Here is a 25882-nt window from a genome sequence, read left to right as displayed (position 1 = left end):
ATCAAAAGAGAAAAATTAATTTAACAACTACATGTTGTAAGCAAGGCCTACTAAGTTGAAATAATTCTTTTTCTTTTAAAAATGTGAGCATCCAGGGCGCCTGGGTAGCTTGGTCAGTTAAGCATTCGACTCTTGATTTCCGCTCAGGTCCTGATCTCAGGGTGGTGAGATCCAGCCCTGCTCAGCATGGAGTCTTCTCTCCTTCGCTTTCTGCCCCTCCCCCCACTCACACACCTGTGCACGCTCTCTCTCACAAATAAATACATCTTTTAAAAAATAAGAAAATAAAAATATGACACCCATATTTATAGCTTTATAAATATTCAAACCTAAAACTTGAAAACTCAGAGAACTCCTAACGTGAACTAATCTAAGTTTGTGGCATCTTTTTCTAAATAAAATGAATAGTCAGTAGTTATATTTTCCCTTTCCTACATTTTAGGTCCAGTGTTTTTTTCTTCTTAGGCTTACTCAACACTTGGAAGATAACACTGGAGTTCTTATGAAATATTAGAAGTGAATAAAACCCCGTCATAGGAGACAGACTTCTCTTATAAGCAGTATTGGGTTCACCCATGCAAACTGCTAGTCACATGCCAAGAACTAACCTTAATAGTCTGGAGTAAATTATCCTGATAAGAAAGACCCAAACATGACAAATATATATATATATTTTTAAATTATGTTTACTACCACTTTGAAAAACTAAAATTCTTTTTTTCACTTCTATTTTCTAAAATATTTGGAGGTTTTTGAGATTTGTGTGCTGATAAGATTAACTTCCTATCTATACAATCTAGCAATTAGAAATAAGACAATATTTGATATATCTGAAATTGATGCCAAGTAATCCAAGCAATGAAAAATTCAAATATACATTTGCTTTGCCACATAACTACTTCACTGCTGGTGGATACATGAAAGAGGAACCCATACTAAACTGGCTGATGCCCAGCTCCCCAGGAATTAGTGGGATATAGTGCTGGACATGACGTTACCTTGAGTACATGACAGCCAGCCCTTAACCAGGCTCTGATTCACAAGCCTAGGAGGTACTCGCTTTAAGTCCTTGGGTAAGATATGAACTTGTGGTAATTGGGCCATTTTTGTCGAATGTCTCCACTGTTCTTTTCTTTCCCAGTCTTGTTTGACTTTATTGGTGGTGTTGTTTAAAAAAAAAAAAAAGAAAGAAAAAAAGAAAGAAAAATGTAGAACGGGCAGCCAAAGCTGCTGCTGACCATCTTGGGAGAATTTTAGTATTTCAGTGTTCGAGTGTGTGTCTGACAGGGCCTAGGAGCAACCACATCAGAAAGGTACTTTTCTGTTTTGTTTTGTTTTTTGTTTTTTCTTCCTCACAGAGTGGTAGGCAAGAGTCTGGAGCTGGAGTTGGCTGTCATGTCCAAGTCTGTCTGCTTTTTAAGATTTTGTCTGTTTGTTTGAAATTACAAGAGTAAGATGAACTTCAGTATAAGGTGGACTGTTTTGATATATTTCAGTTCTGATACCACTTCTCTTTAGTGCTAACATGAATGATTGGTTGTAGTTTTCCTTCTGTCTAAACATGTGTTATGGTATTGCATCAGTGATTATGTTGAAGATGCGACTACAAAACAAATCATCCAAAGCAGTCCGTCTTTGCTTCATTCCATTTTACTCAAACCCTATTCAAAATTAAGTAATTGGTAGCCAATGCTTTTTTGATTACAGATTCAAAATGATTAAAAGTGTATAGCAATATATTACATAAATCCATAAATTTTGTATACTTTCCTTATAAAACAAATCACACATGCTGATGTGGATTGATTTCAACATTTAGACTACAAATAGTGTGTTTAATGTCAACAATGTGGTAAAACCGTAAGACTTGATTTTAAAATTGTTAGGATTTTATTTTATAATATAAAGTAATTAAAATTAATAATAATCAAAAGTAAAATAGAACTCTCAGATCCCATGCTTTTATTAATACCATGAGCAGGCAACTCCAGCCATGTTTGTAATATATTTATGAAACACTTATATATATGTAAAAAATAAGTTTGTGACAATTTAACTGTTTATTCTTATTCTGATTCTTCTCATTGAGGCTAACTATAGTGATGGGAGACATTTGTTTATACAAAAGGAAATAATTTACTACCTTATTTTAAAACAAACCTGGACCCAAACCCCATATCTCAAGGAACGTAGGTAATTGAAAAGCGTTTTTGTAAACATAACTTTTTAAAATGGCAAGATAAATAAAATTTATGAGCTTTCATGCGCAAGACAAGTGAAACTTTACATAAAGCTTGTTAAGAAATGGATTTGAACATATGTTAAATCATTTCTTCTAAAACTGAAGTAACTAACAGAAATATGAAAAAGTATACAAGTAGTTTATAAACTAGAGACATTATTTTCTCCCTTCCAGTGTTATTTTTTATAAACGTTATTACAAATTAGTTTGTATTGTCTCAGTCTCCTGCCACTATACTTTAAGTGTCCTAAGAGACTGTTTATTATCTGAAAGCAGCCTCTGCTCTCCCAGTGGTTGTTGCTTGCTTACTAAAGCACTATGTGAACCTGTGATTTAAGCTTTTACTACACAGTGATTCCATTCTGCCACTGTGACCAAAAGTATCTGACTGCTGATCGAATTCTCTGTATTCGTTTCACCTCCCCCCACCCCGATCTCTGTTAGGTTCTGAGCTCATGCCCAAAGCGCTCTCCACCAGGATAGTGGGAGGCATTTGGTGGTTTTTCACACTTATCATCATTTCTTCGTATACTGCTAACTTAGCCGCCTTTCTGACAGTGGAGCGCATGGAATCCCCTATTGACTCTGCTGATGATTTAGCTAAACAAACCAAGATAGAGTACGGTGCGGTGGAGGATGGTGCAACCATGACTTTTTTCAAGGTATGTCCTTCTGATTGTCTACACTTTATGTATTAAAATGACAGAGTGAAAAGAAACCTTTCTCTCTTAATGAATGCGTGTAGCAATACTGTTATTTGTGCCGAATAATCAATAATGTGTACTTTGGGGCATAGAGAGGTATACAGCTAAATATATGGTTATCAAGGCAAAACATTTCAATACTTAAAAAAGGAATTCAGTCCTTTCAAGGCATTTTTGCTTTACAAGGGTTTCCTTTTGGTTCAAAGGAAAATCTGTCCATAGTAACATGTTTTTCTCTCAATAAGGTTTTATCTTTGACTATAAATATATATATATATATATATATATATATATATATATATATATGTGTGTGTGTGTGTGTGTATATAAATATAAAATATATTAACATAGAGTTAATATGATGTGTATATTAATGTAGTGTATTAGTTATATATTAATATATTTACCACTATATGTATATTAAGTACTAGTAGATTCAAACTTCATGAGGCTTAGCTATTCCAGAAGAATAGAATGATTATATGCAAGAGTACTTCTCATACATACATTTCTTTCTGTTAAGGTGAGACACGTTTTACTTGTCCGGAAGCCTGTGGAAAAGAAGGAAAATAAATAATAGAAACAAGCAGAAATAATTCTTGTTTCCCATATATTCATCTGCCTAATATTCTGTAAGGCACAGAGTCTGAAAATGGGCTCTGCCCCTGAACTGATGGTTTTCAATGATTTCCAGAGGGACAGCCCTGTGGGATGCTTAAATGGACAGTGTCCTTTATCAAATTCCAGGCATATAGAGTGCCTTCCCCTCCTTTCTATTATTTCCTTTTTCTTACTCCAGCTGGTCTCACTGGCCCAAAGTAGTTTAAATGGGGAGATTCCACTTCAGGGAGTCAGTCTTACTTCATAAGTCTTTTTATATTTTACCAAGTCTTTTTAAGTTCTTTGTAGGTTGGGCAAAAATTATAAGCATTGGTATTTTCCTTCACTGTTCATATAAGGGATTGGCCATTTAAGTATGTGGAAGTGGTACAGTTTTTTTTTAAATAATTGACTCAAGCTATAAAATAAATTCTTTCATCAAACATTCATCAAGTACCTATTGAATACCAGAAATGGCACTACATGTTGGTATTCTAGAGCAAAGAAGTGAGAAATTCTCACTTTCAAGAAGATTATAGTTTAGTTGGACACAAGGAGGACTAAATCAACAATCATGGAACTTGGTTTTATGTGACTTAAAACAGCAAATTTGCCAAATAATTATGTAGTTTTCATTATACAAATTCCTACTAAACTAAATCAGATTTTATTTTGGAGTTCTGGAGGACACTGAATATCCAAAGAATGAGATAGACTGAGTGTTTAATCAAATCTATGTAATTCTTAACATTTAATTATTTTCAAAGTGAATTTCTCATATGACTAGATGAAAACTTGAATATGTATTTTACATTTAACTGCAAAATCATTATTATTTAATCACATTTATTGAATAGCCTAATATGAGCACAGTATTATGATCAGTATAATGCTATTTGACTATATTAATTGGAATTCATCAATTTTTCTCTGATTGGATATTCAGAATTGATTGAGATAGCTTTCCTTATATAACTTTTTTTTTTTTAAAGAAATCAGCTGTTGAAAATGCTAATACACATTGTCACTATCAATAAACTTGTAAGGAGTGAATATATGATGCATTAAAATTATTACAGCTTCTAAGACTTTGGAAGAAGAGTTTGTCAAATAACACAAAGTGCCTAAAACCAGTGAGTTTTAGTGAGTATTTCTGTTTCAAAAATACATCAGAAACAAAAAAATACCAAAAACATCAGAGTTTTCATTTCATTTTTATTTTCCAGAAGCCTCAAATATCTTGTTTTGAAGCCCTTTTTCTATGAGCTAGGTTTATCTCTGGAAAATCACTTTGAAAAAAATTCTTTTTTTCTTAGCTTTAGGTTTATTTTCTCCCTTTTTTGTCTTTTCAAGCTTTTCAATTTTCTCCTCTTTCTTTTTAAATTTTTTAAATTTTAATTTCTTTAGTCCAATTACTCTTCAGTGTTAGCGTCATTTTCCCCTACTTTCACTTCTCCTTGCTATTGACTTCTCTTTTCCCTCTTTCATCTCTTGTTTTGGCTCTCACAGGCAGGGTTACCTCTAGCACCAAGAGAAAATTGACATAGAAGCATTCATTTCCTGTTTCCAACAGCACAGACTTTCTTTCTGTAGAATTAAGGCCTTCTGAAATCTACAGTCACAATAAAAACCACACAGTGTTAATCACTAAGTTGACAATTACCTTATTTTGATAGCTTGACCGACCACATACTGAATTCTTACTATTGAAATCAGAAAAAAGAGATTTTAAAAATCACTAGATGTTGATTTTTCTTTACTTATTTAAGTATACCCTTAAATGATACTAATTTCAACTTCATTTTTTAGTTTATTAAATTCTACACTTATACCAGCCATGGGCATAAAATTTTTAAAAAAATATTCCCTAGCAATCTGGAATTGAAGTAATTGTGTGCTCATTTCACAACTCTACAATGAACCAGGGAGTAGTCTGTGTATTCTATTTACATTTGATACCATTCTTTTATTTCTTAATTAACGGCAATGCATGCAAACACTCTAGGAAGAACCCTTAAGGCATTGATTTCTAAAGGAATTTCCATCTTGTTTTTACAAATTTAACAAGACCCTGCTGTTAGTTAATTGTTCTGGAATGCTCAGTTCCAGAAAATTATTTTAAAGAATGGTATAGTTTTGTTACTACAAGCAAGAAGAGCTGGCTCAAGATACCTGGTCTAAAAGGGGTAAGTAAGTCCTCAGTATTGCAAAAACTGAGAGTCATGTGATTCTACAGCTTAAATAATTATTTTTCCAAAGAACATGCTTGACTTTGCTTATTGAGCTTATGTGTATATTATCTTCCAGAAGAATTCTTTCTTCTTTTCTTTTAGATCCATTAAACTCCACATACATTCTTCCCAAGGATGAATGTAAAACCATTACTGGTAAAATAACTCAAGCAGATGGGTAGTTCTTCCAGTGTTATTCCATGTAAACAATAGAAAACTGTATGACATCACCAGGACATGCTTAATCATATTTAAATGATAAACTAACTGAAGGCCCAGGGATTTTATTGAAACACAATAAAGGAGTTGTCAAAGCTTCCTTCTTAGAATCTGGGAACGTGGGTGGAGTACAACTGAAATCTTGCCCAGGGCTAAACACTCTACAGGATGTTATCAAGCAACAAGCACATTCTTTTCTCCCTGAAGTATAAAGATTAAAAGAATGAATACATATAGAGTACATGTTCAAAAATAACTCAGCTAGAGCCTGTAGATGTGATGACTTCTTTTGAGAATCCCTGGATTTTCAAAGTGAGTCATATGTTTTACAAAATGATGGTGAATCACTTATATTTCTCTGTAACCCATGATTCACATTTTCCAATTTTTACAAATTCTCTCTCTGACTTTGATCAACTGAAGTCTCTGGCCTGTTGCATGTACTAATACAGTCTGTCCTTCCGAAAAAGGTCATATAAAGGAGATACATGTTTTCTTTCATGGTTATTATTTAAAAGCTCTGCCACATATTAAAAGTACATTTGAATAGTATCAAATATCTAAAGTAAATCCCTCAATACTTCTAAAAACATAGGCTATGATTTAGAATAGTTTCTACCAATGACAGAAAAACTGTAGAATTGGAAAAACTGGAGCTTACTTCCTGGTTTCACCGCTTATTGGCTGTGTTTTGATAAAATACTGTTCCTTGTAAACCACGACTCCTCATCTCTAAATTGGAATGACTAACAGGACCATTCTTACAGTATTCTTTGAATATTAAATGAAAGCTCTACATGATATGCTAACCACCTAGTTAAAGCTTGACAGATGTTATATATTAGCATTACTAAAATACATGGCTAATTAAAAATTTTCAGAATTTAGGATGATTTTAAACATAATGAAGTTAATTATATTTCTATGACCCACAGTAGGATCAATCATTTCAAAAAGAGATCACATCATATTTATCTAATTGAAATTGCTTCAGTCTTCTAATTATTGTTCTCATGAAGAAGATGTAATTTCATAAGTGAAATAAAAAAAACTATTGGAAGCTCTTTTCTAGACTGCGTATTTTGAAATGGTATATTGAGGTGCAACTAGCAATTCTTTGTAGAGTTTATTGCAAATCGTAGATAAAGGAAACTATAAAAATGTTTAATATAAAAAATGTTTATCCTTAATTCTTTTTGTTTATCCTAATTTTAACTTTTTTTTTTAACCCAATGACCAAGATGTTCTACATTAGCCAGTGTTGCCATACATCTGATGTTCTTAATTACATCATATGGATGTTTATTTGTAAGATACCAAGTTTTTATTCCAGAAACACTTACTGATCATCTCTTATGTGGTAAAAATTGTGTTAAATCTTAGACATATATCCTACATCTCCAGGCACCTCCTGATACCTGTCCATTCTATTTCCTACATATCTACTTCTTTCACTTCAGTTCTGGTTCAGAAGACTAGTATCATCTCTGACCAGTATCTTGTAGAACCACTTAACTTCCCCCCCTGCCGCCCCACTCCAGTTTTCTTCCTGTTGTTCTCTCTAGTGCTACCAGAGTGACTTAAAGTCCTCCACAAATTAGCTTCTCCCCTTTGCTTTAGGATATAAACCTAGCTCCTCAGTGTGTTTACAAGATACCTCATGGGTGGACGACTTCGTATTTCATAGGCACTCTCACACTTGAAACTATAGCTGAACTGTTGAGTTTTAAGCTCCAGGTTGTGCCACAAATACATGATCCATCTGCTTCTCCAGTGCCTGCTATGCATTTTATTTATTTATTTTTTTTACACTTGTCCCTTTCTATCAACCTTATTGGTTATATTCTCTTTATCCCTTAAGCCCTAATTTATACTTCATTTAACCCAGCCAAATTTTTGTGATCCTTCCTATACCCAAATCTACCAGGTTCTGATAAGGTAATCCTCCTTTCAATTTTCTGAGTACTTTTTACTTCAGTTCTCATTAAATCTTCAACCTAAGCTGTCTGCTTGGTTTTTATTTCTACACTTCCCGGCATAGCAATAGGGCAGGGACTGACTCTGTATCCCTCAAAGCACAGGCTTTGCATATGGTTTGGACTTTATTAGTTACTGAGTGCTACAGAAATGTTGCTTAAAAGGCAATGAAAAACTTGGTGGCATGTAACATCAACCTTTATTTAGCTTACAAGTCTGTAGTCCTGTTTCTAGAAACTTGGAAGCCCAGAGATTTGGTACATTTTGAACAGAATTATGAAAGCTATAACCAAGGGATTTGTAGTATCAACAATAAAAGTCATAGCTAAAGGTATCATGATATAACCATCATTACATAGAAGAGCTCAATGCATTAGTCATTTTGGCTCATGCACATGCCCTCAACTGTTTGATCATATTAAATTTCTAAAATGTTTGGTTTAAGCCATTGGGGCAGATATAACTACCATGTGTTCTTTATGATCTGCTACTTATTCTGAGTTTATCAGTTCATTGGTCTTCTAAAATTAAATTATTTTATACCAGCATGACCAATACAATTTCTGCTAAACATTTGTGACCTTTAAATATATCCAGTTGAGTCCACTTATAATCTAAAGGCATTGCTCCAACTTTTTTAGAGGTCTTAACACATCAAGCAACATACTTAATTTGTTCTTTAATTACAGACTGGCACCAAGTTGAAACAATCTGGAGAACTTTTACTGGCTTGAGACACTAAAGATTAGGAACACTTAAAAGTACCCAATGATGCAAATTCTAAGTCTGCTATATCACCTCTAAGTACTGTTTACAAAGAACCCAGTTCTTTTAAATTGTTTTTTCCCCCTCTTCTTCTCTTCATTGTTCTTATGATTGTTTATACTCCATATCTTTCTTGTGCTACCTTATTATCCTATGTAGCTAAAAGTAACTAGCTGATACCTTGAATATTTTGTCACTTTGTCTAGACTTTCTTTGGCCAAGTCAAGAGATAATGAATGCATTTCAATCTTCCAACTTATTCTAAGGCACACTTTAAGAAGATTATTTCCTCCTATATTCACAGATTCCCATTTTCCACTAATTATTTCGTTGCAATCTACCATGTGACCCTACATCAGTGTTACATGTTTAGGTTCTCTTTATGGCTGAAACTCACTTCTCTTACCAGTTCTGTCCAGTTGTCCCTTGGCACAATGACTATTGCATTCATTGATGGAAAACCTATGACAAAGAGTTTTAGATAGAACGTGTGATTATCTTCAAAAGTTTGCTAATCTGCAGAGAACTAAAAAGGTTTTTTGTTTTCGTTTTTTTTCAAAATGTGTAGCATTTTGTGGCATTCTGTGGCATTTCCTTTGAACTTTAGGTTAAATGTCAGTTTATTTGGAAATGTAAGTTATAGTGTTAGGAATGCAAGCAAGTGGATTAATCCATCTGGAGGGGAAATTTTATCTTTGGGTACTCAGCCACAGAGAGGGTTTTGTTTTGTTTTTCTTTGTGCATAGTCTCCCTCTTTGGGAGAACTCAAAGTACATTCTAAATGCCAGCTCATTAATCTTTACTGCAACCCCTGAGGAAGGTGGGAAGCAATTATCATTATGCTCATTTAACAGATGAGGAAACTGGGCCATAGAGAGGTTAAGTGACTTATTAATTATGAAAGCAATAACCGAGGGACTCGTAGTATCAACAATAAAAGTAATAGCTAAAGATATCATGGCATAACATCATTACTCAGAAGAGCTAAATGCATTAGTCATTTTGGTTCATCCACATGACCTCAACTGTTTGATCATATTAAATTTCTAAAACACTTGCATTAAGCCATTGGGGCAGATATAGCTGTCACATGTTCTTTATAATCTGCTACTTATTCTGAGCTTATCAATTCAATGGTCTTCTAAAATTAAATTATGCTAGGGTGACAGTATAGGTTTTTAAGCTGAATTGCTTGTGTGGCTTGCCTGTAATGATTTTTTGAAAGCTTGAGTGATTTTTGCTTCTTAAATGCCAAAAGAACATAAGTAATTTTCGAGCTGAGAGATAGAATGTAAAAAAAATTGGCAGTTTACAGCATATACTTTATAAATGGATTTAGAAACATATACCATTCATTAGACTTTCTCATATTTTTCTTTATTTGCACAAACCATAATTTATATTTGTTGTTTTTTAGTTGTGAAAATATATTTGCTGTGAAGAGTTTTACACATTGGAGAAGTATATTTTCAAAATGACATCTATAGTTACTTTACACATTGAAAACCGGTTTTCCAAAAGGAGTGTTTAGTTTCCTCTTGCTATATTGGCGATAAAATATTCTGAAAGTCCATATATGTATGCATAAAATTGAACTATTAGTTTACGAAGATGAGGAAAATAATCTGAAATGACTTGAAAGGACTTTATTTTTTATTGAGATGTAACTGGCATCAACTTATGTAAATTTAAGGGGTACATGTTGATTTGATAAATTTATGTATTGCAATGTGATTATCACTATAGCATTGCTGACCTTTCCATCACATCACATAATTATCATTTCCTTTTTGTAGTGATAACAATTAAAATCTAGTCTCTTAGTAACTTTAAAGTTTATAGTACAGTATTGCTGACTATATTCCCGATGCTGAACTTTAGATCTCCAGAACTTATTTTTTAAATACCTTTCGTATTCTATGTAATAAATTCCCAGTTAAGTATGATCATCACAAAGAAAGTGTAGAATAACTATTTATCTGCACATGGATAGTAATTGGGTATGTCTTTCATGGTGTATCCAATTTATTGTTATACATTGTCTAATCATTTTCCACCACATATCCAGCAGGGATTCTTTGACAATATAATAATTAGAAATTCATTATGCTACTACCTCAGTAAGTACAGGGATTCTTTCTTAATTACTTGCTTGTATAAGGGTTGCCATGTCTAACTTGCCACACAGTTTTGCTTTCAAGTCATTTTTTTTCTTTTTTAAATTTGGGGTCAATTTATGCTTAGTAGTGACACTGCCTTTTTCTCTTCAATAATCTAGATCTCAAATTTCAGTTTGGGGTCTTACCTGGGAGATATTGTCTCTGAGCCTAAAAACCAGTTTAAAATGGAGTATTAGTATGAGCATATGTATACTGGCATACAAATTTTGTGACTAAAATTTTTTATTTGCCGATAGGTTGTACCTCCCTATGTTTGCAACTTAAATTCTAGACCATAGCCCAGCACAATTAGTGATACTATTTTATCAGGATCCCCAGTTAAATCCCTGCTTCAACTTATGCACTAGTCTTTTTTCCATCAAAATGGTAGATGTAGGTGTGCTATAACCAGTGGGACTGGTTAGCATGGGGCTACATGGGAATATGGTCTTGTCTGTAATAGGCAATCACATTATTCTCACAAGCAAGAAGACAGCCTCGGTTTTTACATCATCCCTTTTTCGAGGGATGGGGCTATTATGTTGTCCTGTTCGGGTATATCATTCACGAAGTTTTAAAAATCCTTAAAATATCCATACATTTAAATCAGTCATCTCAACTTGTCTGCCCATTAGAACATTAGAATCATTTGGGGACTTTTAGAGAATACTGAGGCCCAGGCTCCTCTCCAGGCTAAGTAATTAAAAATATCTTCAAATAACTTGCTTGCAAGTTACGAATTAAGTAATAATTCAGTGATTATGTAGAATCAATAGAAACTTTATTGTGAATTTTTTATTTCGTGTTTCAAGTTTGTGTATAATCTGGTTTATTATTTTGTTTTTGTTTTTTTTTGTGTGTGTGTGTGTGCTTAAATAAATAAAATAAAACCTGAAATCTTTATGTGATTGAACACCAGTGTATCTGGACAGTCAGTTTAAATTAGTGATTAATACTGTTACTATAATTTTCATCTGTCCAAATTAATGTTTTCTTCATTTTTAATTAAGCAACTTTTCTTGAAATCTGAAAGAAATATCTCAGCAAAGATTTTTGTAGCTTTTTCTCTTTTTTTTCTCTTTTTCTCCCAAATATTTTTTTTCCTTCATTAATGATTTTAAGATATTGGTTGTTGGTGGTGGATTAATGTTGACATCAAGTTAAGTAGCAATATTTTAAAGTTGATATTTTAAAACTATTATTGTATTTTATTAGTATCTAATATTAGTCTTGAAATGAATATTTAAAATAATTCTTTATAATACATTTAATTTATTGGCATAGTAAGGGGGTTATTTTCATCCAAGGAGATTGTCTCCCTCCGCCCATTCTCATCTAACACACAATTTATTCTATGTGAGGCCCGATCCTATGTTTATTACAGGGATTTGCATAAGGCCTACAGGAAACCAACACCGTTTTACTATGTTCCCATTGCAAGAAATAAAATGGTGCCTTTGAGTAAAGCTGCTTCATCAGTCACTAGTTTAGCATGCCAAGTTACAGCTATCAATGGTGAAACAGCAGATGTGAAGGCTAGTTGGCATCAAAGCATACGAGTCGAAGACTTTCCTATGGGAAAGAAAGTGCTTCATTACACTTTATCTATACTAAGAACATTGGTTCTATCAAGCTGTCTGAAAATTAGACGATGATGGGTTTTATTACCTTAGCTCTGCCAGAGTGAATTCAATAGTTAAAGAGTAAGCGATAACACCATTTTGGGAATTATAAGAAGTGATTAGAGTTTCAAAGTATTTAAAGTTGGAAAGAGCAGCAACTTTTACCTTAGCTTCTCTAAAATGTCTGAGGGACAAAAGTTTAATCCCTCTCTAATGTTCAATATGTATCAGTGAAGCTTTGGGGGACTTTAATAAAAGAAAGAATTTTTGTGTTTGGCTGAACTGTAAAATCTGAAAAACAATGTTTTAATTGCCTTGAAAGGCATGTGCATGAGGCTGTTGTTGTTCCAGGATGCACTGTGATTCCCTCCACTCTCTGCAGGGACCACTCTTGCTGTTTTTCATGTCGGCATGGCAGCTCAAACACCAGGTTGCACCTCATCAATCTTAGGAGAGAGGGCCCCACAGGGAGTGAGAAAACTCGAAAAGTCAGTTAATACAGCAATGTTGAGTTGGCATGTCAAGTACTGGATAATGGATAATAGTTGTCACTATAAGAGTTTATAGCCACTAGTTAGGCAACAATTTGAAGGGGATTTGAGAAAGGCATATTTTTGGACATAAAAATATAGGCTTAGATAAATATAAAAATTGTTACTTCAAATTTAAGATGTTTATTTCTCAGATAAAAATAATTAAAATGAAAATTTCTCTTCTCCTATAGAAATTATAACATAAAAGCATCATTTGGTATTTCTAAAACCCAGTTTCTCTACTTTGTAAAGTCTTTGAGAAAAGTATATTAATTGGAATTGTGGCTAAGAAGTATCTATTAATCATGCTTAGTGGGGTTTTTTTTTTGGGTAGGGGGAATCCAAATTTAGAGTATCAATAAAAACATATTCTCTTTCTAGGTTGTCAGTTAATTACTGATTGAATACTGTGGAACTTGTACTTAATCCAGAATATCCTTGGCTGTTAATGCTGATTTTTCATGCACCGTGATGTCTTTTGTGGGGGAAAGCTATTTTTTGTTGTTGTTGCAAATGCACTTTAAACTAATTAGTGTCTTCGGTCAGCTGAATATTCTTCTGTTCATTTGTTTTCCTACTTCTTTTCCAAAAGTGCTAATGGCAATAATACCACTCTGCTCTTTGATATTAAGAGCTGATTAAAGACATCATATGGTCATTGACTTGGTTCTTCCATTATACCATAAAACAAAATGAAGTATACTATTACTTACAGCTGCTGCCATGTTTGATGTTCAAACTTTCAATTAAAGACAAAACAGAACAGTTTTTCCACCTTGGCAGCAAGCAAAATATAGGGTCATCAGCCCTTCAAATAGTCAAAGACCTCATTACTTCATCCCACATAGTCACAAGTAACAAACATAACTCATAAAGCATTCTTTCTTTTTTCTACCTTTACCCTACTGTGACAGAGATTGGAAAAAGGACAAAGTAAACTTTAGAGCTTATTCATAGATGTTGATAAACTGAATGCAAACTGAATATAATATTCAAAAATATTTCTTTTAAAAATATGACTAGAGTGCTGTGACTTGTGTGAGACTGATGAATCACAGATCTGTACCCTTGAAACAAATAATACATTATATGTTAATAAAGAATAACTAGGTTAAATATTAATGCTAAATGTCTTGGTCATAAAGAAGTCCTATTCTGAAATAATTCAGGCTCTTTATGCTGATATTATTGACTGAAGCAGTTGCTAAATGTCTAGTGCATACTGGTGAGCACTTTCATTGATGTCCTGTATTCAGAGAAATTCCTTAACAGTTTCATAAGTAAAGAAATTTCCAGATGAGTGAATGTGTCTACATGTGTATCCATGTACATGAGTGAGTGTGTCCTATAGGAAAAAGATATGTTACCTTAATTGGAATTAAATTATGAATGATTACATAATTTATCTTTCTTATACCCAGTTTCCATATTAAATCTGTTTTAGTGGAAGAATAGTTCAGGGTTGGCAATAAATTGTAATTTATTTTTCCTGACAGCATTTGAATAATACTTTTGATTATTATTAGCCTATTGTATATACCATAACACTAGTGGAGTTCAGTGAAAAGATTTGATTATCTCTAAAAGTAGGTGTTTCCTTTATTAAATATTGTAATTACAGCTAATCGGAGGTTACACAATAAATTAGTTTGCTTTGTAGGTCCCTTGACTGTTTTCAGAACAAAATGAGTTTATGTTTCATTTTAATTTAGTACAAAAACAATTAAATAAAGACCAAATAATTAGAAAGGAGAATTAATAATGGTTATAAAGATTGTTGAGTCAATACAATGCAGCTTTACAAAATGTTTAAAAGCGTAAGCTAGGTTGTGTCGTGAAATCATACGTTGTCACTCACTGGGGATTTATTTAACCTCTCCAGACTTTTTATAGGTAAACTGTGGTGTGATCTTATGTCTTATAAATTGTTCACATAAAGCACTAAACATGTGATAAACTCCCTTACTGCTATCCTTGTTTTAAGGACCTTAATAGTTGAATTGTTAAATTCTGTACCAGGTGAAACCATTTCCCTCACTATGAATGCTTTCATTCCTGGAAATACATCTAGTTTACCTATGGTCAATGCCAAAAATCCTATGGTCAAAAACCTATGGTCAATTGCATTTATGATTGATTTGTGATTTGATCCTTACTGTAGATTTTTTTAAAAAATATTCTAGATTACTCTCTTTTACTGCTGAAAAGATAAAATGTATCATGAATCAAGTCACACCTATTTATTATGTATCATCTTTTAATTAATATCTTTTTATTAATGGACTTTCTATTAACACGTGAGATTTACTTTGACAATTCATGCTCAGAATTAATGCCTAAAAGAAGAGAAACTCCCATTTTAAATTTTTCTTCCTTTCCATAAATATTAACCATTGTAATTTTAGCAAGTTTCTTTTTCTTGACCAGGGTGGCTCAGTCATTAAGCTTCTGCCTTCTGCTCAGGTCATGACCCCAGTGTTTTGGGATGGAGCCCTGAATGGGGCTCCCTGCTCAGTGGGAAGCCTGCTTCTTCCTCTCGCATCCCCCCCCCGCCCCCCCCCCCCCCGCCGCTTGTGTTCCCTCTTTTGCTGTGTCTCTCTCTGTCAAATAAATGAGTAAAATCTTTAAAAAAAAAAATAATGCATATACTCATGAGAATTATAGAATTTTAGGAAAACAAAGAAAAAAATGCCAAAGTCTAACCTGCAAAGGTAAATCTTAATATCCTGCAACAAAAGTCTCCAGTATTTTCTCTATGGCTATATATATTTTTAAAAGATTATTTATTTATTTGAAAGAGAGAGAGAGAGCAGGAGCAAGCAGGGAGGGAGCAGGGAGGGAGTCAGAAGGAGAGGGAAAGCAAGACCCTCTGCTGAGCGGGGAGCCCATCACAGGGCTTGATCTCACAACCCTGAGATCATGGCCCAAGTCTAAATTAAGATTTGGTTGTTTAACCAGCTGTGCCACTGAGGTGCCCCTCTCTCTGGCTATAGTTTTATCTCATTGATTTTTTCTTTCTTGTGTCAGTGTTAAAGACTTCAAGCCTCTATATAGTTTTACAAATATCCTATTTTCATTGAACACAGGTACTGATGCTTTTTTCAGGAGTATGCTTTACAGATTCATTATCAGTAAAATAGGATTATAAGAATGTTCTTATGATACTTTCAGAAATATTTTTTTTCTTGAGATAAAGTCTACAGCAGAAAGCCTTTTGCTAATTTCCAAACCCATTCACCTAGTCGCTGCAAACTTTCAAAGTATGTTTATATATAAACTCACACATATAGCAAAGAAATAACTTATAACTTAAATATTTAAGATATCAAATGAGATATTCGTTTTTAGTGTTCATTGCATTAAAATATCAAAAATTTAATGTTTTAAAAATATTTAATTTAATGGATGTTTTTAATCAAACCTTGAAGAATAATTAGTAGAGAGATGATATTAAGGTTATCTGTTTAGGTTTCCTAATACAATCTTGTCTTTAAGTGAAAAAGAAAAAAATCTGGTATTTAAAATATATAGGAGTAGCCATGAACCTTTTTCAGTTAAGCTATATTGGTATAGATTTTGAAGAATGATTATAGAAATATCTTTCTTTAACTACATTAGTTGCAGTTTAGCTTTGCCATGTCTATAAATGAGAAAGAACATTTGCATGGTTGTACTCTCATTAAGAATTTGCATTGAATGTTTTGGGGTTGGAATTCAGTTTCTCAGTTATACTGGGATGCCCAGGACCTACACTGGTATCAGGGAAATTTATGTTAGTTCAATTCTTTAAGTATTCTTATATAGATGTTTTTGCTATATTGGCCTCCTCTCCAACACTGGAAGAAAATAACCGAGCCTAACTCTAAGAAGTAGAATTTAGTGGAGTGAATTGGGTATCCATATTGTCAAAGTGAAAGGAAGTGACTAAGATGGCCATGACCAAGGAATAATCATGTTTAAAAACAACCATTTTTAGTTCTACCTGATACCTTTAGGAAGATATTTCATAAAGGATTCCCCGATTTGATGATGACAATGATGATGATGAAATTGAAGATGTTGATATTCATGACACAGACCGCCCGGGAATCCAGGGAAAACTCGAGAGCTATTTATGTCTGTGAATTACAAACAATAGAGATTACTTTAAGAAAACCAGCAAAATTTATTCACAAGGAATCAAATAAGTTAGCATTAGCAAGAGGATAACTTCCAAAGTCAGAAAGACATCTTTATTTGAAGGTGTCTGAAAACTAATTTGGTGGCAACAGGAATCCTGAGATCATGGGATGTAACCTTTGTCATAATGAATAAACTCGTGCATGAGAATCAAGTCTGCTAGGTCACTTTCAGAGCTGCTTTCTCTCTGGGGCCCAATCATTGCAAGTTGCCACTTCCATTTACTTTACCCTTATGCTGTAACATGCATAATTCTTAGAGTAGAGTAACACTCTTACAGCGAGAAGAACAAAATTAATTAAATGTTAAAAATAATAATGGTAGCTAAACTCTTCCTATATCTTTCTGTGTGTATTGTCAGTAGACATGCAATAGCTATCTTACCATCCTTCTTCCTTATCCTTATTAGCAATGGTTTCTTTCCAAATATCAGGCCTAATTTATTGTCCCTGCTTTATCTTGAAAATAAGGTTATAGTGATTTGCCGTGACTACTTCAAGAAAGTAGTCAACTAGTGCAACTAGTAGGCTAGTGCAACTGAGGAACAAATTTTTTTTTAAGTGAAGTATAATTGACAAATAATGTAGTAGTTTCATATGTACGACATAGTGATTAGATTCGTGTATGCATAATGCTGTGGTCAACACAAGTCCAGCTACCCCCGTCACCATACAATGCTATTACAGCACCATTGACTATACTCCCTATGCTGTACCTTTATCTCCATTATTTATTCTATCTGAAACTAGAACAAAATTTTAAATTTTATTTAATTAATTTAATTGAAAATTTGAACTTGAGGCAGTGTGGACATATTCCCATTAAACATGAAATTATGTATTCATTTTAAATTTTTCATCATGTTAACTGTTGTATTGTAGAGCATGTGATCAGTGCCTGTGTCATTTTTAGTAGGATTCATAAACTAATCAGTGATTGCAGTTGCAATGTAATGACCCAGTTCAAGTGATTTCTTCTGTGTACAGATGTAACATTGTAATGTGTTTAGCAGTTTATGCACTGACCTAAGTTACAGTAATACCTGTGTAAGCCATAACTGGCAATTAATCTGAAATATAGGGGCGCCTGAGTGGCTCAGTTGTTAAGCATCTGCCTTCAGCTCAGGTTATGATCCCAGAGTCCTGGGATTGAGCCCCGTGTCAGGCTCCCCAGTCAGTAGGAAGTTTGCTTCTCTCTCATCCTCTGCCCGTTCTCCTGCTTAAGCGTGCTTGCTCTCTCTCTCTTTCTCTCAAATAAATAAATAAATAAAAATCTTTTAAAGATTATATAAATTGAAATATATCCTATTATTTTAAACAAAATATAATTAAATTATTTTTCTAATTTAAAAAGTACATATGGGCAAATTTTCAAATTTAAAATGAAGGTATACTGTTGAAGCAGAATTGAGTAGAAGTGGAAAAGCTAGTAATATAACTGGAACAGTAAAGAATAAGAGTCTAGATGAGAATGTGTTACAGAGTTCACCATAAAAAGCAATTGCAACTTGCTCAGGCAAAGTTGAAAAGCTGTTTATTGCATAAACAGATTTTTAACAACAATAAAGTTGTTATCAGGAAATGTTCTCAGAAAATATGTAGTGAATTTGATAAATGGTTTCTCTTGACCATAAAAGAATCAATGAAATTAGTTGCCTGAAATCAGAGCCAACTCTTCTAAGAATTTTAAAATGATTTTTAAAGGATCTGAGCTTGTACCTTTGGACTGCTTTTGAACAACATGGATTTTTAAACACAGAAAAAAAAGTAGATGAGAAGATAATAAATGATATTATTTCAACTGTGGAAATATTAGAAAATTAAGAAGGAAAGATTAAAAGGAATATTGTGCAATAAGTAAAAGATCTTTAGTTAAACCAGCAAACAATTGCCTATAGTATACAAGAGCTTTCTAACAATAGTAAATATTAGTTGATTTAAATTTTTAAAAATTGCAAGCACTTTTTTGTAGATGTAGATGAATTATGCGATGTAAGGACACTGTTTACTACTTTGGGTACATTTTTTTTGAAAAAACTTCCAAATTTAGGAAGACATGTTGAGTTTCAAACTGAAAAAAAGAACTAATAGTATAGGTATTTTTGAAAATTTTATGGTTATCAAAGAAGAATTTCAGCTAAAAATAAGAAATTTAGTTTCTTTCACAATGATTGATACACCAGCTATGTTAGGTAAAACAACCCTGATTTATTAGAATTTTAAAATAAGAGTGATGCTTTCCTTGTGCTTTTTGATATTAAAATTATTTGTGCTTGGTTTTGAAGCAGACTCTATGAAAAGTGTTATGGCACAGTTGATAGTATGTTTTAGCATACATGTGTAGATGCTATGACTCATTGCAGTTTATAGAACTGTTGAAAGAAATACAGCAATTTTGCAACTTAGTGATGACTGCAGTTTTTTGGCTAATGTTCTTTGAGTCAAGGAAGTCATACAAACATGTACGAACCATTAACTTTAACTTAAAATTGTTATAAAATTAAAGAAATGATTGTCAGATTTTCAATAATCAAAGATTAAGAAAATGGCAGTGTGTTTTATTTTTTCACTAATATCTCACATTACAAAAACACACCAAAATTCCCAACCTGTTTCACCTTGAGTTTCCACCTGTTTTATCAAATCTTATAGTCTCACATCACATTGAGACTGAAAAAATGTTTCCAAATTTCTTCTCTGTTGCTGGTGATAAGTTATTTACAGAAATATGTTTTTCCCTTTGAGTTATCAAGATGATACTTCTTTCAAAATTAATTGATCCTACTTTGACAGTTCTAGGTTTTTCTCACTCTTAAGTGAGAAGAATTTGATGGAGATTTGATGTTGACCACCAACCAGCTGAATAAATCTCTGTATCCATTACAGCTTGAAAGCAGGATTGCATGCATAATTTGTAGCCCAATTCTCAGTATCCAAAGGTTTTTTTGTTTTGTTTTGTTCTTTCTTTCTTTTTCTTAAAACATTCTTATGACCTTACCCAAGACAGAATGGATGTTCTTTTACTGCCAGGATCTCTAGTTTTCTGATGCTCTGAACAGAGAAGTAGTTCTGCTTTCCATTTTTCTTATCTCCCCAACATTTCTATGGCAAATGCGGACAGTTCTATCGTGTCTATCACACACCCCAATCTCCCCCACCCTTATCTTCTACAGATAATCTCCTCTTACACTGCTTGCCAGTTTTTTTCTAGCACCTGTAGCTCCTAAATTAACACACAAGTCCAGACAGTAGTGAGAACCAGGAAACACTCTACCTGTCTCAAATTAGTATCTACAAAGGCATAGAATGGCAGCTAAGTTTACTGGACAAAGAGAATTTAAAAGGAGCATAGTGTACAGGTGGAACCTAGTGTGCCTATGTCCTTTCAACCCAGCAAGAGCATTTTATTCTAGCAAGAGTGGGTCACTGATTTTATTTTATGTTTAATACAGTTGAAACATCATTATAGTTAAAAGAAATCTCTCAGACTCCAGCCGTAAGATGTCTATCTGTGTTAATTTTCCATGTTGTGAAGAGTCGTCTTTTGGGGTATTTTACCATATTAATATATTGTACTGTGATGTTACTAGAGAAATCATTCAGTGCAGTTATTCAAATGCTTTTTAAAACTGGGAAATCCATCTTTATTTACTTTTAAATGTTATATTCGGTATATACATGAAAATGCCTTCTAAACTATAGTCATTATAACCCTTGAACTGTGAAGGAAATTTCCTACATCTCCTATCTGATGTTCTTTAATATGATGGATATAAGATATTTAAGTTTTGAATATATGACTCATCTTATGGCTAGCAATGCTGTCATATATACTTGAAAGTTGCTGAAAGTGGAGATCTTATATGTTCTTACCACACTTTTGAGATATATGTGTATGTGTATACATGTATACATACATATACACACACATATAGAATTTTAAAATAAGAGTGATGCTTTCCTATATATATAAAATCTACTATGAATATTTATGTACATGTTTTTGAGTGGACATAGGTTTTCATATTTCTTGGGTAGATACCTAAAAATGGAATTGCTGGATCATACAATAATGTTACATTTGACAAATCGAGGAATTCCTAGACAGATTTCCAAATGGCTGCACATTTTTATATTACCAGCAGCAGCGAATAGAGGATTCTAATCTCTTTACATCCTCACAAATACTTTTTATCTTTTTGATTATAACCATTTTATTGAGAATGAAGTGGTGTCTCATTGTGGTTTTGAATTGCATTTCTCTGATACTAATGATACTGAGCATTTTTTATGAGCTCATTGACCATCTGTATATCTTTGGAGAAATATCTAGTCATATTTTTTGCTCAATTTTAAATTGAGTTATCTTTTTATTGAATTTAAAGAGTTCTTTACACTTTTTAGATACAAATCCCTCAAAAGAAATATGATTTACAAATATTTTTATTCTTGGGTTGTCTTTTGTCTATCTTGCTTATGTTCACTGATGCACAAAAGTTTTTAATTTTGATGAATTCTGATTTGTATGTCTTTTCTTTAGTTGCTTGTGATATGAGTATTATATCCAACAAGACTTATCCTAATCTAAGGTCTTAAAGATTGCTACTATATTTTCTTCTGAGAGCTTTATAATTTTAGCTCATACACTTACGTCTATGACCCACTCTGAGTTAATTCTTGTGTATGATGTGAGGAACAGGGACAACTTTACTCCTTTGCACGTCAACACCCAGGTGTCTCAGCATCATTTGTTAAAAAGATTATCCTTCCCAGGCATCTAGGTGGCTTAGATGGTTAAGCATCTACTTTTGGCTCAGGTCATGAACCCAAGGTCTGGGATTGAGTTCTGCATTGGGCTTCCTGCTCAGCAGGGGGCCCGCTTCTCCCTCTGCCTCGCTCTTCTTTCTGTCTCTCATGAATAAATAAAATCTTTAAAAAAAAAAGTCTATCCTTCCCCCATTGAATTGTTCTGACACTCTTATGAAAAGCCAAATATCCATAAATGTAATGGTTTATATTTGGAATGTTAAGTCTATTCCATTGATCTATATTTTGAAATTAAGAGTGTGAGCCTAGTGTTTTGTTTGTTTGTTTGTTTTCCTTTTCAAGATTGTCTTGACTACTTGCACTTCTTGTATTTCCATATGCATTTAAGGATAACTGGTCAATTTCTGCAAAAAGCCCGGTGGAATAATAATAGAGATTGCGTTGAATTCGTGTATCTATTTGGGAAGTATAGTTATCCTAAGGATGTTAAGTCTTCTGGTCCTTGACATGGAATGTTCTTCCATTTATTTAGATCCTTAAATGTCTTTGAGCAATGTATTGAAGCTTTATTATATAAATCTTGTGCTTCTTTTAAAAATGTATTTTTCTGTATTTTCTTTTTAATGCTATCATAAATAGAATTGCTTTTAGAATTTTATTTTCTGTTCATTGCGAGCTTCCAGAAATAGAATTGATTTTTGTATACTGATCATATATACTGCAACTTGCCTAAACTCATTTATTTCTTCTAATATTTTTTTACTAGACCGCTTTGAAATTTCTATATATTAGATTATGTCACCAAAAAAGAGAGAGAGTTTTAATTCTTTCTTTCCAATCTGAATGCCTTTTATTTTTTTCTTGGTTTATTGTCCTGGCAATATAAAAAAAAAAATCCAGTATAATGTTGATTAGAATTGACAAGAGGGTACATTTTTGTCTTGTTTCTGATCTTAGGGAGAAAGCATTCAGGTTTTCATTATTATTGTATTATTAGGTTTAGATTTTTTTAATAGTTGTTCCGTATCAGAATGAAGACAATCTATGATGGTTAATTTTATGGGTCATCTTGACTGGGTCACAGAGTGCCAAGATATCTGGTTGCGTATTATTTCTGGGTGTGTCTGTGAATATGTTTCTGGAAGAGATTAATATATGAAGTAGGGGATTGGGGAAGCAATTGCCTTCCCCAGGGTGGGTGGGCGCAGTCCTATCTGATGGGAGCCCAAATAGAACAAAAAGGCAGAGAAAGGTTGAATTATCTCTGTCTAGGTATTTGAGATAAGACATCAGTCTTTTGCTCTTAGACTAGGATTAACACTATCAGTTTACCTTGTTCTCAGACCTTTCGACTCAGACTGAACTATACCAGTATACCATTGGCTTTCCTGGTTCTCCATCTTGCAGATGGCAGATCATGGGAGTTCTCAGCATCCATAACCATGTGTGCCTGTACATACACACACACATGCGCGCGCACATGTATTTCCTATTTTTTGAATGTTTTTTATCTTGAGGAAGAGCTGGATTTGTCAATATGCTTCTTCTGAGTCTTTGAGATGGTCGTGTTGCTTTTTTCCTTTATTCTATTGATACAATGAACAACATCAATTGGTTTTTGTATTTTAAAACAATCTTATATTCCTAAATAAATGCCAAAGGCTGTGAAAGAATTAGAAAATTTTAAAGAAGTGATGCCCAAATAGATTTTTAGATTGACAGAATGAACAGGGGTTTGACAGGAATGAAGGGAGTTTATGGAAGAAGATAAGCATATTACTAAATCCACTCCATTCTAATTTTTTGTTTAGACCCTAACTCCTCCAACAAGATATTTTGAGGGTGTGGATGTTCTAGTCATCTGATTTTCCTGAGTACATATGGAACCAATGACATATCACAGGTCCTCAAGAAACTACCAGTGTATAAATGAGTCAATGAATGAGAGATTGACATGAGTGATTTACAACTAATATTCATTCAACTGAGTCAGATAGGCAAGTGAAATAGTAAAAAAATTCAAGAGATTAATTCAATACCCAATCCATTGAATAAATCTTCTGTTATATGGGTTTGTTTGATATTTATAGAAGAAAAGCATATAGAAGTACTGGATTGATATTTTAATAGAACATTATACCACTTTTATTCTTTCATCAACTTATATCACAAGGGATGGGACAATGTTTGCCTATGTGAGCTCTCCTACTGACTTTGTATTTTACATATTTTTTTGAGGAAGGAATGTGAGACTGTGGGTTGAGGAATAGATACAGAGAATTTGACCCTGTTATTATTAAAATGTATTGTCATGATAGAAAGTAATGTTATAATCAATATATATGCAAGATAAACTGTTAGAAACCATGAAAATTGAGTAAGTCCACTTTTTTAAAAATAAAAATTTACACAATCTTCATGGGTAGAACATGACTTTCTTTCAAGGTGAGTTACAACAGATATACAAGATTTGGAAATGTGGAGATGAGGGGAACACTGTCCTGAGAGTAAGTTAAGAGGAAAATAGAGCACATGTCGTCAGGAATGCATGGTTCAGTTTGGATTAAGTGTTGAATTTGGGAGGAACAGTAAGAGTTACAGTTGGGTGGCTTTAGGTAAGGGGAGTGATTTTCAAACTTCTTAGAGCTGTGAAACCCTTTCTTTAAAAGGTGTCTAAATATAAAATTCCTAAAGCAGAGCAATTTAATTTGAGTTGAAATCGGAGAGAGGAACTAGTATTTGACAGATCTGTCTCCTTCCCCTCTTTTCTCAGCGGTAGTCAAAGATGATGCTTGAAGGAAATTCCTCAATCCCAGCTATGCCTTAAAATCACAAGGGAAGCTTTTAAAAAATACAAATGCTCAGGCCAATTGAAACATAATCTCCAGTAGTGAAGCCAAAATAGTTTGCTTATTTTTGTTCATATTTTAATCTGCCAATGATTCTGAAAAACTACAAAGATTGAAAACCATTTCATAGGGTATAGTGAGGCACTGTTGAAAAGTGACTCATACATTTTCAGTTTCCAAATTTGGGGAAGTATATACTTGGGGGTACATAGCCACTTTCCCAAATATTTGTGGTGCTAAAGAATAATTTTTTTAAGTTAAAAATGTTACTTTTATGATAATGTAAATGAACATGTATCAAAGGTTTTATTAAAACTCATTCAAAATAGAATTTGAAACAATTGGGAATAGAAAAATGAATTTGCTAATATGTGTAAAATTAGTTGATTTCTTCTAGTGTAATAAAATATATTTGTTGTAATCTTTCTAAAGGTTGTAAATTGTTTTAACTCTAACATATAAAATTAATTTGCATTGTTATGGACAAGAGCTGTTTATTATCACTATCAGTTTTTTTATAAGATAATGTCTATATCTATAGGGTTGTTAATAGCTTACTCAATATAAATTCAGTCAGGGCACACTCATAGAATCAGATAATCTCTAGGCAATCCCCTAGACAATATCCAACCCTCCATTGAAAGAACACCCAGGAATCCTTTTATCCATTTCTAAATCTTAGACAGTATTTTCTGAATGTCTCCCTCATTGTTATTCTACATAAATCCTAAAGATTGTTCTTGATCACAAAAACACTGGTCTCTTAGATTAGACTGTATTACTTATATAGATATAACAAAAGTCTTAATTAACTATGTAGGCCTCCATGATTTTGCTTTGCAAATCTAAAGCTAGGCACTATTTTCCAGCTGCTAAATCATAGAATTAACTTTTAACTGCAACTTTCTATAAATAGCCTTGTATCACAATTTTAAAAGCGGCTATTATTTGACCAAATTAGGAAAATTTCCCTCCAAATTTCACTTACTATCTCACTGAATGTGGATGAGTTCCTTTGTTCTTATGGTTCTCTGAA

At 33.1% G+C, this 25882-nt stretch overlaps 1 protein-coding gene across 3 annotated transcripts in view; it reads left to right on the top strand.

Annotated features, from left to right (window-relative positions):
* Window positions 1-25882, top strand: part of GRIK2 (glutamate ionotropic receptor kainate type subunit 2) — a 652846-nt gene that overhangs the window by 525088 nt on the left and 101876 nt on the right. For all 3 annotated transcript variants that reach the window (XM_082731868.1, XM_082731867.1, XM_082731869.1), the window contains exon 14: window positions 2687-2904. In XM_082731868.1, coding sequence (XP_082587994.1) covers window positions 2687-2904 — 218 coding nt within the window. The remainder of the gene's footprint in view (window positions 1-2686; window positions 2905-25882) is intronic.

The sequence above is a fragment of the Mustela nivalis genome (assembly GCF_964662115.1).
Source record: "Mustela nivalis genome assembly, chromosome: 5".
Taxonomy (NCBI): Eukaryota; Metazoa; Chordata; class Mammalia; order Carnivora; family Mustelidae; genus Mustela; species Mustela nivalis.
Note: the sequence above shows the minus strand (reverse complement) of the source record. Positions and strands in the feature narration are given on the sequence as shown.